General features: G+C 34.7%; 1 protein-coding gene across 4 annotated transcripts; it reads left to right on the top strand.

The window, feature by feature from the left end:
* Nucleotides 1-13,625: 13,625 nt before the first annotated feature.
* On the top strand, nt 13,626-18,053 carry BB (RING/U-box superfamily protein). Of its 4 annotated transcripts, XM_078992796.1 has the most exons (9): nt 13,626-13,835; nt 14,900-15,094; nt 15,206-15,434; nt 15,772-15,806; nt 16,494-16,538; nt 17,068-17,195; nt 17,451-17,559; nt 17,632-17,709; nt 17,833-18,052. In XM_078992796.1, exons 2-8 carry the CDS (start codon nt 14,948-14,950, stop codon nt 17,692-17,694), a joined length of 756 nt encoding a protein of 251 aa, XP_078848922.1. In that variant the 5' UTR covers nt 13,626-13,835; nt 14,900-14,947; the 3' UTR covers nt 17,695-17,709; nt 17,833-18,052. The 4 variants fall into 4 exon arrangements, with proteins under 4 accessions (XP_078848922.1, XP_078848928.1, XP_078848914.1 ...); XM_078992802.1 differs by having other exon boundaries at nt 13,626-13,828; nt 17,632-18,053; XM_078992788.1 differs by having other exon boundaries at nt 13,627-13,835; nt 17,632-18,052.
* The last annotated feature ends 2,916 nt before the right edge of the window (nt 18,054-20,969 follow it).

The raw sequence follows: 20,969 nt of genomic DNA, 5'->3' as shown, positions 1-20,969 counted from the left end.
AATGTACAAAATAAGCACTAAACTCTCTTCAAAGGCTCAAATTCTTATCAATGGAGGCTACAACTTGATTTAGGGTTTTGGAGGCTTTAGAGGCTAGTAATGAGGCCAACATTAAGGACTAAGGTGGCTTATATAGGGTGCAAGACCCTCAATTAGTGTTTTATTAAAGTCCACGTATGCCCAACGTACATATACATACGCCCAGTGTACGTGACCTGGGTCTCGACTTGCCATCTTCTTAGTACGCTAAGTGTACCAAGTGGTATGCCCTGCGTACTGGCTTTACAACCAGTACGCTAAGCGTACTAAGTGGTACACCCCATTGACTACTTCAGAGACCAAATTGCATATATCAAAAATAGAGGGGCCATAAGGTACATACAGGGTACAAGTGTTATAGTAAAATATAAAAACTTCCTTTGTGAAAAAACGCTACAAGTTTCGAACACGGGTTTCTCCTAAAATAGGAAAAAGCCTCCACTTTAACCATCCTGACTATAAATGTGTTGGATATTTAAATACACCTTTTATATTTCTAATATATATATATATATATATATATATATACACACACACACACATATACACATACATACATACATAGATACATACATACATACATACATACATACATACATACATACATACCGTAATTAGGGGCCCCATGATTTGGTGAGGCCCGGGGCGATCACCTAATTTGCTCTTAAAAATGATAGAAATAAAGTTAATTATTATTTTTGACTCTCATGTTAACGATAAGAAGTTAAAAAAACATAAAGTATATTGCTCTTAAAGTGCATTGAAATTGAAATTTAGCAAGATGTTACCTTTACAGGTATTTGACAACATCTTGCTTTTGGCTAATTGCAAGAAATAGCAAGGTACTTTAATGTTGATTTTGCAATCTTAGTTGTATTTTATGGTTTTTTTTTATAACTATAAGAAAAGGCATCTTACCTGCAGATAAACACACACTACAGATAATGTATATACATAGACGCAATGTTTAATGACTAATTTTACATTTTTTTTTGTCTGATCATTAATAGAACAATAAATTACTAAAAGGTCATCATTATTAATTATTAATCTAATTTTTTTTGAAGTGGACTGACTTTTGTGCATGTAATGGATAGTATTAGTCAGTTTGCAACATGTTCTACTTAATAATATATTTTAATGACACCATTTGTATTGACCATGTCCCCTTTGTAACATCCCGACTCCCAGGTGTAATATTTATATATTTGTTTACAAGTTAATTGAGTGACTCGACGAGTTGGTGCCCCAACTCGTCGAGTAGATTTGATTTAGCCATGTGGGTTTTACAACCAACTCGATGAGTCGGAGAAACCAACTAGGCGAGTTGACGCTGTGAGTGGAAACCTTAATCTTCTGGGTTTGTGTCATATTTAAAGGGCCTTAAGCCCTCATTTCCGCCTCACCAGCCATTCAACTCCCCAATGTGAAACCCTAATTGATCATAATGACTTGTGAGAGAGAAAGAGAGAGAAAGAAAGAGAGAGAGAGAGAGAGAGAGAGAGAGAGAGAGAGAGAGAGAGAGAAAGAGAGAGAGAGAGAGAGAGAGAGAGAGGCTAAATTGAGTGGTTTTGTGCATCTTTGGAAGGAGATTTGGAGAGCTTGGCGTGTTTGATCAAGGATGGACTGTAGACTCAGAGTTCTTAAGTGATTAGCTTCAGTGCAAAGGTAAAAAGCTTCTATCTTAACCTTTCCTTTGTGAGATCCTAGTTTAGGGAGGTTTTTAGGGTTTTCTCCTATTTATCTTGAGACAATGAGTTATTTGAGCATATCATGAGGTTGAAACCCCATATCTGGATTGTAGGAGGACTTAAGAGTCCAAAGATCCTAGCTTTATTGAGCTAGATACTAGCTTTTATGCATTTAAACCTTGTTGGAGTTTGTATTGACATTATGAGCCTAATATGCCATGCACGAATGTAAAAGATCGCAAATTTATGTGACATTCGAGCCTTGGGAGGCTAGATCTGGAGTTTGGGGTTGTATATCTACCTTAAAATGTATGAATGAGAAAGCATACTGAATGGACTCACCGAGTCGGCTAGGGTTTTCCCCGATGAGTCTCGACATAGGTAACTCAACGAGTTGATGAGACAACTCGACGAGTTAAGTTGGGTTTTCGCGATATTTTGAAGGAATAGGGGGACTTGGCGAGTCACATAGATGCACTTGGTGAGTCGGGTCAACATGGACTGTTGACTTGAGTGTTGACTTCTTTTGACTTTAGGGTTTGGTCAAGACAGGGATTATGGCGACCATGGAGGGGTAAAATGGTATTTTACCCATACCAAGAGTTTGAGAGAGAAATAACTTAGTTTATTCTTAATCATGATTTAAGTGTTAACTAGAGATATTTATCCTATGTGTTAGGCGGATACTAGTTCGAGATTCGTGTACGAGGTTATTTTGATTGCTTGCTTATGAGGTGAGTCTTCTCAATTTACTTACCTAGAGTGGTAATTTGTGTATGACCGGATGATATTATGTGTTTATATTGAGTATTGTGATATCCTACATTATGTCTTTGTGATTTATGTTGTGTATTATTCTAAGCTTACTGAGTTAGGACCGGAGGGTCCACCCGAGTTATAAGACAGAAGGGTCCACCCGAGTTATAAGACCGAAGGGTCCCACTGAGACACATCGACTGAAGTGTCACACCCCCAAACCAAGGATGGAGGAAACGTCCGGGGGTGGAGGACTTCATGTACAGTATCACAACAACGTGTATAATAGTGCTCAAAGTAAATGCAACCATCATAAATATAGTTGAAAAAGTTACACCAAAGTATATGTTTACATGTTTCAAAATCAATTACATTATGATGACAAAAGTAAATTGTTGACGGTTTAACGTCCCATCCTCAAAGCGCTGAAGTTTTCCTGTTTCATTGATTTCCTGAGAATACAAGTAGTTTTGAAAAAGTGTCAACAATTAAGTTGGTGAGTTCATAAGAGTTTTGTTTGAAGTAAAAACTATTTTCCTTGTAAAATCGATATAGTTTGATTTCCAGAAAATCCAATATTTTCTTAGCTAAGTGTGAATAGAAATATTCCTATATGATGCATTAATGAACCCTAGAATGACTCGTAGAGTTCCCCTATAATCTTCCAACGTATATAAGTTATATAAGGTTTAAATTAGATAAAACGTTGAATATAGTGGGTCTGCCCTAGGTCCACAACCCAACGAGGAACAGGAGATGAGGCAGGCCCCACCAATTCTAAGCCAATCGAGACTAAATTCTTATATGACACAAACTTATATGCTCAGCGATTATAGTTGAAGTCTAACAATTCTAGATTTAATATAGTTTTAATATCATAATAACTATTTTAAGTGAACCTGGTACTTTGTATCGGTACCCCCTTTTTGTATAAAAACCCGGCACTTTGTATTTGTACCCCTTTTTGTATAAAACCCGATACTTTGTATTTGTACCCTTTTTTGTGTATAAACCCGACACTTTGTATTTGTACCCCTTTTTGTATAAAAACTCGGTACTTTGTATTTGAACCCTTTTTTGTGTATAAACCCGACACTTTGTATTTGTACCCCTTTTTGTATAAAAACCGGCACTTTGTATTTGTACCCCTTTTTGTATATAAACCCGACACTTTGTATTTGTACCCCTTTTTGTATAAAAACCCGGTACCTTGTATTTGTAACCCCTTTTTGTATATAAACCCGACACTTTGTATTTGTACCCTTTCTTTTTGTACGAGTGTATTATGTAAATGATCATAAACTATACCTATTATAGTTTATTAAAATGTTTGAAATGTATATGCAACCTAACTATATTCATTATAGTTTAGTATGTTTATTTTTGGTGTACAAGAACCCTTTCCATGTAAGTCAAATGTATTGTACAATATTGCTATGTTTAACTTGCTTTGTTTTGTACTAATGATTATGATGGAGGATTTTTATAAATTCAGTAAGTAATTTCCTAGTATATAAATATATCATAACAATAAATACATGTAATATATGAAGTCATCAAAGACTTGACACTTTGCTCAACATGTTACAAAGTGTTTTTATAGTTAGAAGCTGTTAACTAATTCTTAACATTTCTGCACTGTTTTAGAAAAATCATACGAAGTCGAAAACTAGATCCGTAAATTCTGAGAGTTCCTAAAATGAGTCTAGTTTACTCATGATTTTTATCATGATTTTTGGAAGCCTTTAACTTGTATTAATATACTCATATTCACAGAGTGGGTGTGGGGGTGGTTGCTTGTGACATAAGATAAAGCAAAGTCAACATCCACCTCTTTGTACTTTACCCACTAGCTTTTATTATTTAAATAAAGATTTCTATGAAAATATGATTAAATTGTGAATATTTAGGGTTTATTATGTTAAAATATAGTTTTGGGTGAAAATCCCGCGTTAAAATAATTAAAAACGGGCTTAAAATGTTAAAAATATCAAAAATGGGCTAAAAGTGACAAAATTCCGAAATCTGGCCGAGGTTCGGTCTTCTGATGCTAGAACCGAGAGGAGAGAGGGGTAGAACCGAGAGGAGGCAAGGAAGCGAAGGAAGCAAATCAGAGTTGAGAGGCGAAGGCGAGGGCTCGGGTTCGGTTCCTCCTGGGCGAGGTTCGGCCCTGAGAGGACCTTTCGGGTTCGGTTCCTCCTGGGCAAGGTTCGGCCCTGAGAGGACCTTTCGGGTTCGGTTCCTCCTGGGTGAGGTTCGGCCCTGAGAGGAACTTCGGGTTCGGGTCTCCTAGTTTCGGTTCTTAGAAGGTTCGGTTCTAAGAGGTTTCGCCTCTTATAAGAGGGTTTCGGGTCCTTAAGCCTATTTTACTCGTTGTTACCCCGTTTTAAGCCGTTTTTGACCCAGTTAAGGGTCGGAATGACCCAAATGACTTCAAAAAGTTATGGAAACTTTTCAGAGAGATTTGGGAGAGATTTCACATACTTAGAGAGATTTCTCATACAAAGAGATATTTGGGAGAGATTTCGCATACTTGGAGAGATTTCTCATTCAAAGAGATATTTGGGAGATATTTAACATAATTTGAGAGATTTCTCATACAAAGAGATATTTGGGAGAGATTTGACATTCTTAGAGAGATTTGGGAGAGATTCTTGATAAGAAGAGATAGAGTGAAAACGATTGAGAGAGGTTTCATGTGTGGCATTTGTGAGTGTCCGGCTTCGCAATGCAAGGTTTGTAAACCCTGTTAAGCCTTGTTTAAGGATCTTACACATTCCCGATGAGTATGCAACATTGTTTTATCGGTTTGGCTCGCCACGTACCACAGTTTTAGGTTAAGGAGATCTAGATGTTCGCACTTTTTGATTTATGATCTCTCATTAGAGTAGGGAGTTGTTTAGTAAGTACATAACGTAAGCTCTAGTACACAAGGGTTAGTTGAGTTGACCGGTTTGACTTGTTGACTTTATTTGACTTTGAATTGACCAGAATTTGACGGTTGTCACATCATCCCCCCGTTAGAGGGAATTTCGTCCCGAAATTTGAATTTAGGCATGGAGTAAGCATGAATAATCGAGCCAAAAAGTGGGGATACTTCCTAATTGATTGATTGTCACGCTCTCAAGTGAATCCAGGTCCTTGGTTGGTATTCTAGCCATATGAAAAAAAAATCGAAGTCACTTGGTAATAAAAGCACTAGATTTATTCATAAAGGCGTTACAGACAAAACACCACTGTGCAACTTTTAACAGAGTTACAGTACTATAGATTTACTGCAAGACTATTGCTGCGAACTAGGTATACTACAAAAGATAAGTGCAAGCAACACGAGGGTCCCTTTATGGACGGGGTCTCGCAAAAGATAAGACTCTAGTTGCACTAGTTTTAAGCAGTTTATAAGTCTGTTACAACGAATGCTTTAGATATTTTTAACGAGGCCTTGAGTAGTTTCTCCTGCGGTAATGATCCTCAATATCCTCCCGTCTGCACCGGAGTTCTTTATGATTGGACAATCCTTTCTGAGGTGTCCAATCTCGCCGCATTGGTGACATATCTAGCTTGCACTAGCATTGGTGGTGGAAGTGAGGTGTTTAGTTAGAGTTACGTGGACACGGGTGCCCTCCTCGTTCATCCACTTCGAAACTTTCCTTTTATGGGGTCCGGTTTTACCATCAGCTTTATGTGCAGGGTTTGTCCTTATGCCAGGGATTTGAGGAATTGGTCGTGCCGTTGTTGAAGGGGCAGGAGTTGCCACTTGTTGTTGTTGCATGGCAAGTCTTTGGGATCGTTGACGCTCCTTTTGAGCTCGGCGATTTTGTTTCCTCTTCTCGGTTTTACGACTTTGTATGTCCGTGACTGTTGTCCTTTGTTGGCTTCCTGGATCGATACAACAATCGAAATTTTCAATTCCAATGTCAGTCGTGATTGCGTTGTCAGTGTTGAGGTTTGTAAGGACAGCTGTCACAGCAACTGTTACCACAGCTTGAAATGTTGCGGCGTCGATATGAAGGATAAGGGCTTCATTGTTCGGCTGACTATTTCTGGATGATGACATGATTCTATAATATGAAAGACAAGGAGTTTGTGAGTGACTAAGGTTAGCTCTGTATTATTTTGATTCTGACTAAGAGATAAGTTATTATACATGAAAACTTAGCTTATACACATTATGATATAACCAAGGTTGGGCGGATAGTAAAATGTGTGATTCTACTTCAGTTTCACATCCCAACGAGGAAAAGAAACTAGGTTAGAAATCTCACATTCTATTTTCTACCAAGTCTTCATTATATATAACTGGGGAATGTATAAGTGAGGAAATCATAACAAATAACATTCCTACTAATCCTTCTAGATGAACTAGAATTCCTAGTAAGGGCTATCATTGAACTAGATATATTTCGACTGTTCACCTATAGAGTAGAAGTATGCTCTCGAAGGTTTGACCTACATCCCTATGATGCAGTCCTATTACGGAGTAGAAGTAAGTTCAGAGAATGATCTTATGACGTTTGTCGTTCAAACCGGGTTCCATTGGTTGGTGAATAACATGATTCAACCTTTGAAAGAGAATTGGGTACGATCCCGGATCTAAGTTACTCTAGCTCAACAACTTGACTAGAGTGGGTTTCAAATAGACTCCTATGGAAGTATTTGAACAAAGAGTGTCACAGAATTTATCCGACTGACAATGTCATTGATGTTTAAGATGTAACATGCTTGGGAAAATTGACTTTGTAGAGGGTCTTACATCACATCCGGAGCAGGGGAGTTTTGGCCTAAAGGCCTAGCTAAAAGTACTTACAATACAAGATGGTTTCATAGAGGATGCCATATAGGACATAGATAGGGAAAAAAATGATTCCCTTTTAACAGGGAAGAAAGTAATCCATCTACTACTGGCGGCGGTCATCCCTTTGGTGAACCCTCAGTTCAGCTAGTTGCCGCTCCATATCAGGCAGGTGCCTTTCGTATACCCTCTGGCGTACTCAGAGTTTTATGACTTCGGTTCGTGTTTCATTCAGTGCTTGCAGCAGGGTTTCGTGGTCTCTCTCAGATTTTTCACGAGTGTGCTCAAGGCGATTGGTGCAGATTGTATGTATTCTTGCATTTGCATCAATCTCTGCGATACAATGGAGAGTTGTTCTGCCCTAAATCTCGTTTCGGGCAAACTCTATAGACCAGGATTGGAAGAATTCTATCTGCCGAGCTTCCTTTACTTTTGTTGTAGAAGCTTCGTTCTCTATTAAACGACATAGGTTGGTCTTGTTCTTCGCTCCAGGTTTCCAAACACTCTACCCAAGGAGGCGTCGGGCCTTGAAAAACCGGACGAGGGTTGGGATTTGGAACAAGGGTCATCGGGGGTAGGTTCTCCACTTCAGGTTTGGAGTCAGAATCATCAGCAAAGCCTTCAGCTTGGTGACCATCCACAGGGGTTGGGTGATCATTCTCTGGCTCCTCTCTGAGTCATTCAGTATCGTCGTGGTTAGGGTAGTACGGGTCATCGTGGGGAAGGAAATCCAGCCATGATATCCACGCGAGAAATGGGGATATAAGAAATAACTAAGTAGACATACTAATTAGATAATTATAAGATGATCTTTATCAGGTACTTCAATACATTGTTTAGTACATACTAGTCATATGTATTCGGGACAGGATAGACCTTCGAATAAGCGACCCTAACTCTAAATCCCTAATCCAACGAGAATAGGAAGTAGAGCAAAGATCCACAGATTTTAAGTCTATGACGTCCTGGATACATAAAATTTTAATGTATCCACTAAGCAACTATTGACCTATTGATAAAAATCTATTTAGTTCTCAGATAAGTAATTATAATAACGCAAAATACCCCTATGGTATTTCATTGTGGTAGTGTTGGTAAGTTTTTAGACTTGTTGCCATATCACAACCATTCTTGGGTATATGCTAATCACTCCTCGGACCAGCATAGTTGATCTGGCTATGCCACTCCCAAGACTGACCATACATCCCCAAGCTTACCTGTGATATCCAACAATCATTACTTTTGTTTTGTCCTAAAATGATGCTGACCTTAGTATGTAAGCATGCATGTATACTTTTAACAAAAAGCTATTTATTTCTAAAGGTATAATTGTTTTGAACTTTAAATCAGAGACCTTAGTCCCAATGCATTTATAGTTTGTATATCTTATGTGGTTCGATATACTTAGCTCACTATAAACAATGCTCTGATACCAATCTGCCACACCCCCAAACCAAGGATGGTGGAAACGTCCGGGGGTGGAGGACTTCATGTACAATATCACAACAACGTGTATAATAGTGCTCAAAGTAAATGCAACCATCATAAATATAATTGAAAAAGTTACACCAAAGTATATGTTTACATGTTTCAAAATCAATTACATTATGATGACAAAAGTAAATTGTTGACGGTTTAATGTCCCATCCTCAAAGCGCTGAAGTTTTCCTGTTTCATTGATTTCCTGAGAATACAAGTAGTTTTGAAAAAGTGTCAACAATTAAGTTGGTGAGTTCATAAGAGTTTTGTTTGAAGTAAAAACTGTTTTCCTTGTAAAATCGATATAGTTTGATTTCCAGAAAATCCAATATTTTCTTAGCTAAGTGTGAATATAAATATTCCTATATGATGCATTAATGAACCCTAGAATGACTCGTAGAGTTCCCCTATAATCTTCCAACGTATATAAGTTATATAAGGTTTAAATTAGATAAAACGTTGAATATAGTGAGTCTGCCCTAGGTCCACAACCCAACGAGGAACAGGAGATGAGGCGGGCCCCACCAATTCTAAGCCAATCGAGACTAAATTCTTATATGACTCAAACTTATACGCTCAACGATTATAGTTGAAGTCTAACAATTCTAGATTTAATATAGTTTTAATATCATAATAACTATTTTAAGTGAACCTGGTACTTTGTATCGGTACCCCCTTTTTGTATAAAAACCCGACACTTTGTATTTGTACCCCTTTTGTATAAAAACCCGGTACTTTGTATTTGTACCCTTTTTTGTGTATAAACCCGGTACTTTGTATTTGTACCCCTTTTTGTATAAAAACCCGGTACTTTGTATTTGTACCATTTTTTGTGTATAAACCCGACACTTTGTATTTGTACCCCTTTTTGTATAAAAACTGGCACTTTGTATTTGTACCCCTTTTTGTATATAAACCCGACACTTTGTATTTGTACCCCTTTTTGTATAAAAACCCGGTACCTTGTATTTGTAACCCCTTTTTTGTATATAAACCCGACACTTTGTATGTGTACCCTTTCTTTTTGTACGAGTGTGTTATGTAAATGATCATAAACTATACCTATTATAGTTTATTAAAATGTTTGAAATGTATATGCAACCTAACTATACTCATTATAGTTTAGTATGTTTATTTGTGGTGTACAAGAACCCTTTCCATGTAAGTCAAATGTATTATACAATATAGCTATGTTTAACTTGCTTTGTTTTGTACTAATGATTATGATGGAGGATTCTTATAAATTCAGTAAGTAATTTCCTATTATATAAATATATCATAACAATAAATACATGTAATATATGAAGTCATAAAAGACTTAACACTTTGCTCAACATGTTACAAAGTGTTTTGATAGTTAGAAGCTGTTAACTAATTCTTAACATTTCTGCACTGTTTTAGAAAAATCATAGAAAAATCATACGAAGTCGAAAACTAGATCCGTAAATTCTGAGAGTTCCTAAAATGAGTCTAGTTTACTCATGATTTTTATCATGATTTTTGGAAGCCTTTAACTTGTATTAATATACTCATATTCACAGACTGGTCCGGATTTGTGTTTGAAAAGACAGACTGTTTTGTAAAAATCACCATAAATTGTAGAAAAATCGTGTGGAGATGTTCAAGTAGTCATTTTAAAGCTAAGAAGTGGAACTACTTTCACCTAAAACAGTTTTGAAAAATAAAATGTTTAAGTTGTCCAAACTGTCCGTGAATGGAGTTGAACTTTTTTCCAGATGAAGGCTGTTAAAAAAGTTTAGTTATATTCTTGGTGTTTTAACTTGTATTCCCCCCCTTAAAAACTTGAGAAAACATTAAAACATAGGGGTATGAACTCACCTTAAGTGATTTCAGTATATGATTGTAGAAGAATGGAAGTGTTTAGCTTAAGAACACTTGGAGATGCCTTGAAGATTTTCGAGAATCTAACATCATAGTTATGGAGTTTGTGTAAGCAATCAATGATTTGAGTAGAATGAAGTGCAATAATCACAAGGAGGATGAATTATGCTTACCAAGAGTGGAAGAACGCTTGATAATCAGCCTTGGAGACTTGAAATGGAGAGAAAAAGTTTGAGAGAAAAGTGGGGTTTGATTCTTGGTGAAATGAGAGCAAATGAGAGAAATGAGGAGAGAGGATGTTTTGTTCCAGCTCTAAAAACGTGGGAATGGGTGGTAATTGAGTGTAAGGGACATTGAAGTGACCTAGGTAAGGTGGGGAGGTATGGTTGGTCATAGAGTGGGTGTGGGGGTGGTTGCTTGTGACATAAGATAAAGCAAAGTCAACATCCACCTCTTTGTACTTTACCCACTAGCTTTTATTATTTAAATAAAGATTTCTATGAAAATATGATTAAATTGTGAATATTTAGGGTTTATTATGTTAAAATATAATTTTGGGTGAAAATCCCGCGTTAAAATAATTAAAAACGGGCTTAAAATGTTAAAAATATCAAAAATGGGCTAAAAGTGACAAAATTCCGAAATCTGGCCGAGGTTCGGTCTTCTGATGCTAGAACCAAGAGGAGAGAGGGATAGAACCGAGAGGAGGCGAGGAAGCGAAGGAAGCGAATCAGAGTTGAGAGGCGAAGGCGAGGGCTCGGGTTCGGTTCCTCCTGGGCGAGGTTCGGCCCTGAGAGGACCTTTCGGGTTCGGTTCCTCTTGGGCGAGGTTTGGCCCTGAGAGGACCTTCAGGTTCGGGTCTCCTAGTTTCGGTCCTCCTGGTTTCGGTTCTAAGAGGTTTCGCCTCTTATAAGAGGGTTTCAGGTCCTTAAGCCTATTTTACTCGTTTTTACCCCGTTTTAAGCCGTTTTTGACCCGGTTAAGGGTCGGAATGACCCAAATGACTTCAAAAAGTTACGGAAACTTTTCAGAGAGATTTGGGAGAGATTTCACATACTTGGAGAGATTTCTCATACAAAGAGATATTTGGGAGAGATTTCACATACTTGGAGAGATTTCTCATACAAAGAGATATTTGGGAGAGATTTCACATACTTGGAGAGATTTCTCATACAAAGAGATATTTGGGAGAGATTTGACATTCTTAGAGAGATTTGGGAGAGATTCTTGATAAGAAGAGATAGAGTGAAAACGATTGAGAGAGGTTTCATGTTTGGCATTTGTGAGTGTCCGGCTTCGCAATGCAAGGTTTGTAAACCCTGTTAAGCCTTGTTTAAGGATCTTACACACTCCCGATGAGTATGCAACATTGTTTTATCGGTTTGGCTCGCCACGTACCACAGTTTTAGGTTAAGGAGATCTAGATGTTCGCACTTTTTGATTTATGATCTCTCATTAGAATAGGGAGTTGTTTAGTAAATACATAACGTAAGCCCTAGTACACAAGGGTTAGTTGAGTTGACCGGTTTGACTTTGTTGATTTTATTTGACTTTGAATTGACCAGAATTTGACGGTTGTCACATGAAGGGTCTTATTCGAGCATAACCATGAGAGGTAATGAGATATGTGTTGTATTTTAGGGAACTTACTAAGCTTCGTGCTTACCGTGATATGTGTTATGTGTTTCAGGTATCTCTTAGGATTACGGGATGACACTAGCTTGATTGTATACACACGAGTTGGAGATATGTTTGGAGGATCCTGGATTATGTTATAAATAATTTTTGAACATGTGTTTTTGATAACTTGATATTTTTGAGGATTTTTGTGATTGTACTAATGAGATTAATGTGATTTTAAATGAAATTTTTGTTTGAAAATTTACGGTGTTACACCCTTAATGGTTCATTTTTTAAATTACTTCAAATCAACCCTTATTTTGTCATCTTAATAGTTTTAACAAATATGAAATAAAGTGCATTGTTATATTTTCTCAAAATAGCACCTTTAATGGTCATTAATTTGAATTTCTGCAAATCAAATGAAAGTATATTCTTGTATTTAGCAATAACAGTCTTTTGAGTGCAAGTAGTAAAATTTAATGTTACTTTAAACTTTAAACGTTATTAGTGAAGACTTGGTGATGGCTTTTTTTTTTTTAATATAAAATGAATATTTGTAAAAAGGATGACCATTATAGGTCTAGACAAAGTGACTATTTGTGAACTTGGACTCTTAGATTGATGTTTGCTTATAACTCATAGGAATATTTGTATATGTAGTGGGTATTATTAGTCAGTTTGATAATCTTACCTAGGTATGTAGATTTATAGATAGATTTTTTTATTGATATGTTATTTTAAAAAAATTATGGTTTGGTTTCTAACTTTAGATAAAACTCGATTCATTCATCATCATCCATTGCTATCATGATATTTGTATATAAAACTTTTGATTTATAAACATTTTGTACAGTTTTATTATTTATATTCTTATTTATTATTAGTATATGATCATTACATCCCCATTTGAATATATAGTTATTTTCTTCTATGTATTTATTTCTCTTATATAACAATATAGTTTAAATTTCATATAATGTCATTTCCATGAATATTTTCATTTTTAAAACTATATTCATAATTTTATTGCATTAGACAAAATCATAATTTTCTAACATATCTACAATTACAAATTCTCGATCAGATATTCAAACTATTATGATTTCGTAGTTTCAACCTATCATTATCAAATTACAAACAAAACAAGTATATTTATAAATTATTTAATTTTTTATTACCATTGGTCAATAGTTAACTATAATTTAATTAAAATTAATTTTATATTTTTTATCCGTGTCCACACGTTATAACTAAAAAATAATTAATGAATAATTTTATAAATTAGTAAAAAAAATAATAATAATAATGGTAAATGTTATTCAATATAAGGGCGGATTGCGTGAATCAAAAGTTCGCATATAACCCAACACACCACACTACCCCCACCCCAAAATAGTGTTGAGAAAGGAGATTGTGACAGAACGGATGAGATAGAGTGACAGTCACAGTTTCCGTCTATATATGTTTACTGTATCTATACATATATAGAGAGAGAGAAAAACAAAAACACACACATATACTGTGTGGAAGATCAACCAAGAGTTTTCTTTTCCCCTTTCACTTTTTCATTTTGTCCGTTTCCTCTGCTCCGGCCGACCAACCACCGGTACAATGTTCGTCATCTCTCTCTATTTCTCTCTCCTCTCTCTAGTCTCAGTATATGTATACGTATGTAGAGATATGCATATTACTATGTGTAATGTGTGATTGCTGTATGTATCTGTTCAATCGCTTGTGATTTTTTTTTTTCGTTTATGATATAGTGATCGTTTTGAGAGTTGATTTCCTTTTTATTTTATCTTCGAGTGTGTCAACGGGGAAATGTTGATGTATGAATGAGGCTACCGGCGGTTGTTTCTGGTATTCTGCCTGTAAAATTCGGTGTTACTTCGGATTTTGTTTGATCAAACCGGTAAGCGGTGTTTGAATTGGTTGATTTCGATACGAATTTCTGTGTTCTGGGCTGTAATTTGAGGGCGTTGAGGTGAAAAAGGCGTGAATATAGCAGTTTCTTGTTGGAATTAGACTAACTGCGTGTGCTTGTTTCTCGCCCTAGCACGTTGGTTGACTTGAATTTTTTACTGCCGTTTTGTTTGAGCAAATTGTTAAGTTGAGCATGAACCTAGTTTGAATTGTGTAATGTAACATTTTTTTTTTAGGTATTTTCTTTAACAGAGGGTAAAGAAGATGAACAATACGCTACTATTTCCTAACTGTGTTGGTTTCTGCTACATGTAAAAACTGAGCTCGATGTTTGTATTAGGTTTTCTCTGGTTGAGGCACTTGTTTTCTGTTAATTTGTTTCCATACACGAAATTAATTAACGTTTTGACTTTTACGATTCATATCTGAGATGAAATTTTTATGACTCCAGCTTAGTTACTTTGTTTTGCATTTTGTCTCTGTTACATTATTTAAGAAGTCTATGTAAAGAAGTGGCATCCATAAACTTGATTTCAGCTTTTCCAAATTTTGGATATATGTTGGTTTATATTCAAGTGCTGATTGGATTCTATCTTTTATATCATATTTGATGATCTTATTTCTAGAGGGTTATGGAAGAACATGCCATGTAGGAGACATTTTGAATGATATATTTGGTTGTTTCTTGTGGAGTTTTAACTTTATAACAGAAATCATAGTTAACTTGCATTCTGAAAAAGGTGTTTTAATGCAGTTCTCTTGTCAGTTTCTTTAGCAAAGATCATTAAAATTATCATCCACAATGGATGGAAATGGAAATCGACAAATGGAAGTCCATTACATAAACACAGGATTCCCATACACAGTCCCTGAGAGCTTCATGGACTTCTTCGATGGAATTTCACATCAAACTGCACATTTTCCTCATTCGGGTCCTATCCATGATCAGGTTATTTTACTTTTACAATTCATTACCCTTTTAGAAGTATGATAATGATTCTTTACATGGCTTTCTGCTATGTGATACTGATACAAGAGTTTCATTTCATACTTCTTCTAGGAGCATGCATATTGGGCAATGAATATGAGTTCATACAAATACGGATTACCTGGTATTGGAAATGTACCTTATTATGATCCATATGAAGCTCACAATTATGCACCAAGAATGGATATGAATCGCAGTGCATGGGAGTATCCTGTAATGATGAATGTCACAGAACCTGTTACCACAGATGTTCAATCAGCTGAGAATTCAGTTCCAAGCATGCAAGCTATTCCTGAAGAATGTCAGTTCCTGTTTTTATGTTTCCAGCTTCAAGAAATAGCAATGTACTTTCTTTTATTTGTTTATTATAGCATCATGCTTTCGTTTCTTCCTCTTACAGTTATTGCAATGTCATCCAAATGCAAAGCAATTTTCATTTCTACAATTGCGTAGATTTTTCAAATATAGAAAAGTTGAAAATACAATGTTGTAAATTAATAGAAAGAAATGAAATAGGATGCTATAATATAATGCACAGATAAATGAAAGTGTGTTGATATGTCTTTTGCATTTAGCTTTGAACTTAAATCTTCATATCAGCACTGGTGAATGATCAGCTATCTTTCTGTATTTTTCAGGTAGCCCAAATCATGACAGTGCTTCTAGTTCTCAGGTATTAAGTTTTATTTATTTATTTATTTATCTTCATTGCCTTTTATGCATTCTTTTGTGGAGTCTATAATCAAGATTATTATCGGGTGAGTAAATTACTGAAATCGTCCCTATGGTTTGGTCAAAATTGCACGTTTGGTCCCTAACTTTTTTTTTGCTCTCGGATCCTCCCTGTGGTTTGCTTTTGTTGCGTTTTTCGTCCCTATGGTTTGGTAAAAGTTGCATGTTTGGTCCCTAACTTTATGTAAGGGGCGAAAAATGCAACAAAATCAAACCACAGGGACGAAAAACGCAACAAAAATAAACCATAGGTACGATCCGAGTGCAAACAAAAAGTTAGGGACCAAACGTGCAATTTTGACCAAACCACAGGGACGATTTCAGTAATTTACTCTTATCGGGTGAAATGCAAAAAATAGCAATATATACTTTCATTAATTTGTTTATTGTAGCATATCCTACTTCACTGCTATAATTGAGTAGATTTTTCAAAGCAAAATGTCTTAGTATGAAAAAGTTGAAAGTGGAAAGCTAAATTTGGGTATATTTCTTTAAATACAACGCATTAAAAAAAAAGTAAAAAACATAAAATTATAATTACAAATTTACAATATTGTAATACAAAGAAATGAAAGTAGTATTCTATATAATACAGAAACAAATTGCTAAGATGTTTTGTGCATTGCAGGTTGTTTGGCAGGATGACATCGATCCAGACAACATGACATACGAGGTTTGCTATTGATTTTTTTTTTTGGCTAATTTGTTATTTCTATTCTTTTCATTATAAGTAATCGAGTAAATTACTGAAATCGTCCCTGTGGTTTGGTCAAAATTGCACGTTTGGTCCCTAACTTTTTTTTTGCACTCGGATCGTCCCTGTGGTTTGATTGTTGCGTTTTTCGTCTCTATAGTTTGACTTTGTTGCATTTTTCCTCCCTTACATAAAGTTAGGGACCAAACATGCAACTTTTACCAAACCATAGGGACGAAAAACGCAACAAAAGCAAACCACAAAGACGATCCGAGTGCAAAAAAAAAGTTAGGGACCAAACGTGCAATTTTGATCAAACCACAGGGACGATTTCAGTAATTTACTCTAAGTAATATAATCAAAAACTGCAAGACAAATTTTCTTTAAAGTTATGTTATTGAATGAATGTAGGATAATATAATCAAAAACTGCAAGACAAATTTTCTTTAAAGTTATGTTATTGAATGAAAGTAGGATTATATTTAAAAGTGTTTTACTGATGATGCAGGAATTACTTGATTTAGGAGAGGCAATTGGGACAGAAAGTCGAGGTCTTTCTCAAGACCTAATTGATTCCCTTCCAACTACAAGATACAAGTCTGGTGGCTTCTTCTTAAGAAAAAAATCCGGAGAGAGGTAATTACTAAGTAATATTCTAAAACTTTTATAAAATTATTCCACCAATTAATTAAACTTCATATATCTGATTTCATTCTTCTTACAACTTTTCTTCATTCGTTTTCCCTCCCAAAGTTTTCATTGTGCGTTGAAAAATCTACTCAATTATATTTATAGCAATGTGATCCAAATACAAACTATAATAAGGAAAAAAAAAAAAAAAAACTGTTCAAGATTCATTAATATAAAAGCAAATTTTGAATGCTAAAGCAGGTGTGTGATTTGCCAAATGAGATACAAGAGAGGGGACAAGCAAATCAATTTGCCATGTAAGCATGTTTATCATACCGAATGTGGATCAAAATGGCTTAGCATCAACAAGGTAATAAATTAATAAAATAAATTAAAATGCTATTTCTTGAATTTAGCTTTATTTATTATTTTTTTTTCTTAGACATGTCCTATTTGCAACGTGGAAGTTCTTGGTGAGGAACCATCGTCATCATCAAGCCGCTAAAAACTCATTGAAATGGTCAATTGCCACAAATTTTCCCATCTTTTTTTTTTTTTTTTTTTTGGTTTTTTGTTTATTTTTTTTACTTACATAGAAGGTAGTTAACTCAAGTTTGTCCTTAATTACGTGTTTTTTATATAGGATGTGGTGTTAGCTTTATATAAAAGGTGAATATGAACGACTGGGATCCCTTGCTTTTTTTTTTTTTTTTTAAATGTTATTATTTTAGGTTAAATTGTTTCTAAGATTAATAGTCAAATTGTGAGTTTATTAAAGTAGTACTATTATATTTGTTGAGTTTTGACGTGATTCAACTTGAAACTCTGGTACTATAAACTATGTTTTCATGGGATTGAGATTGAGATTAATACTAATAAAGATGTGAATGTCTGTTTTATTCAATACAAAATGTAACAAATGCACCATAAAAGAAAGACTTTGTATGAATTACATCAATTAGATTGGTGGTTGGACAATACTTTGTATTTTCATATTACTTTAGTTATACGTACAAACGTGAAGTGTTTTTGTAATGATATGAATTACATAAATTTTGTCAAATTTTAATTTGGCAAAAATGGTCTATTTGGAACCAAAATACCAACTTGTAAGAAGTGTTTAAAACTGGTTATAAAGAATCACAAAATAGAGAAAAGTCTAAAGAAAATGGTTGTGTAATTGCTCTTAACATTTGGGTTGAAACTCAAATCGAAACAGTATTTAAAGGGCATGTTTAGCAACGTGTTTTTAAAAGTCATCATGATTTTTTGCAATAAATAATAGGGATAATGACTTGAAAGGGTAACGAACTTTCGATTTTTGTCACATTTAGTCACTAAACTTTTTTTCGTTATCTATTTGCCATTGAACTATTGAAACTGTTCACATTTTACCCTTATGACCGACTGTTGCCGGTCATAAGGGTAAAATGTGAAAAGTTTCAATAGTTCAATGGCAAATAGATAATGAAAAAAGGTTTAGTGACTAAATATGAACAAAAGCGAAAGTTCGTTTCCCTCTAAAAAGTTCAATGACTAAATGTGAACAAACTTCCTCTTGTATTATGTTTTACCAAATTATTTATTTTTGTTAAATTGTAGCAACATTTGTTAATGAAGAAATCCATGAAATAAAAAAATAAAAAAAAAAACAAAAAATAAAAAAAAAAAACAAAACCCTGAAAATATATTTAAAAAAAAACAAAAAACCAAAACCGAAATAAAAAACCAATGGTTTGACATTTTCCAAAATAAAAAATTAAAATTTCCAATCTGATTTTGGTTTTACAAAAAAATAAACCATTCTCACTGATGTGAATTATAACCATTGGTTTGACATGCGAAATTTGTGACATCCCATGAATATGTAGTTACAACATCGTCTGAACTCGTAATTCATAGTAAGGGGTTAGAGTATCATCGCATGAATACGTAGTTACAACATCGCCTGAAATCGTAATTCATCACCTACAGATTATGGGTCTGCTGGTGTTTCCACTGGGTTGTCTAGAATAGTCCGTGGTCGCCATCTATACTCTGGTAGATTACTACATCGCCACATTGTTGGTTAAGGTTATGGTATCTCCTTTCATCCTACATCACATATTCATCATCATCTATTTACCTAATTATCATCACCTATCTCTCATCATTTTATTTCATCACATTGCTGGTTAAGGTTATGCTTCCTAACTTCGAACCCCAAGGTTTACTCTACTAAAGCTTCATATTCTCGGCTTTTTGGACCTAGAAGGGTCCAGATCTATCACACCAAAAAGTTCAAGATAACTCTTCCTCTCACTTTACATACTCAAGCTCGCTAGAGTTCTCACTTATGAGAAATGTAGTCGCAATTGAAGGCCATGAGTGCCTTTAAATATGGCTCGGGCCCAAAGACTTAGGGTTTCTGCCAACAGCGCGGACTCGTCGAGTCCATTCATTAATCCGAGTCATCAGTCACGACCTTACTCGACGAGTTGAGGCGTCAACTCGTCGAGTCTCTCTTCTTAACTCAAAAGAAAAATACTTAAATTATGATACCTAGAAATCCGGATGTTACATTTTGTTTTTTTTATTTCATAGATTTCTTCATCAATAAATGTTGCTACAATTAAACAAAAATAAATAATTTTGCTAAAACATAATACTAGGAAGTTTGTTCACATTTAGTCATTGAAGTTTTTAGAGGGAAACGAACTTTCGATTTTGTTCACATTTAGTCACTAAACTTTTTTTCGTTATCTATTTGCCACTAAAGTATTGAAACTGTTCACATTTTACCCTTATGACCGGTAACAGCCGGTCATAAGGGTAAAATGTGAACAGTTTTAATAGTTCAATGGCAAATAGATAACGAAAAAAAGTTTAGTGACTAAATGTGACAAAAGTCGAAAGTTCGTTACCCTTTCAAGTCATTATCCCTAAATAATACATATTGTTCGATAGTACGATTTCAAAACTATATTTTAGACCAAAAAAAAAAAAAAAAAAAAAAAAAAAAAAAAAAAAAAAAAAAAAACTGTTTCAAATAGATTTTGAGAACTTTTATAATTTTTTAGCTTTTAGTTTTATGTTAGTCATTTTACATTTTTGAAAATTAACCTTTACCTTTTTTCCGAATATTTTTATATAAATAAAAGTTACAATTTTCCAGCTAGGAACTAGTTTTGCAAAACAAATCCTAATACTTAGTTTGGCGTTTAAGACTAAACTCGATTAAAAACAAAGCAATTTTCAATTGTAATATAAATATGCCAACTCAAAACTAATCAGAATTTTGTTTCTATTTAGCTTAATATTAAATAAAGATTCTTTAAAAAAAAAAAAAAGAAAAAAAAAAAAAAGAAGATAAAAAAAAATGCTGAACCATACTTCTCTTGAATCGCCTAACAAATCGAATCAACTAAGATCTCCTATCAATAATCTACGGATCTTAACTTTTAGATTTCATTCTTTAACACATACACAATAAACAAATAAAAAGTATACAAAAATCTTATATGATGGGACATGGTAATAAGATTTGGATCCAATCTTCTAGTGCCTTATTATAGATATTGTAGGTAGTCAAAGGATCCATAATACCTCTTTCCACATCGTATACATATTATGTCAAAATCATTAAATATATAGGTGTATCCTTATTATTTGACTTATGTAAGTAAGAAGATATATGTAATAGCACCCATCTTTTACAAGAGTACAATGAGTGTTTCCTTAAAGTACATCTAGGGATGTCAACGGGGGCAAACGGGGCGAGGAGTGCATCTCCCTCTCCCG

The sequence above is a fragment of the Lactuca saligna genome, chromosome 1 (assembly GCF_052625555.1).
Source record: "Lactuca saligna cultivar CGN05327 chromosome 1, ASM5262555v1, whole genome shotgun sequence".
NCBI classification, from domain to species: Eukaryota; Viridiplantae; Streptophyta; class Magnoliopsida; order Asterales; family Asteraceae; genus Lactuca; species Lactuca saligna.
The sequence above is the reverse complement of the archived record's forward strand: the minus strand, read 5'-3'. Positions and strand labels throughout refer to the sequence as shown.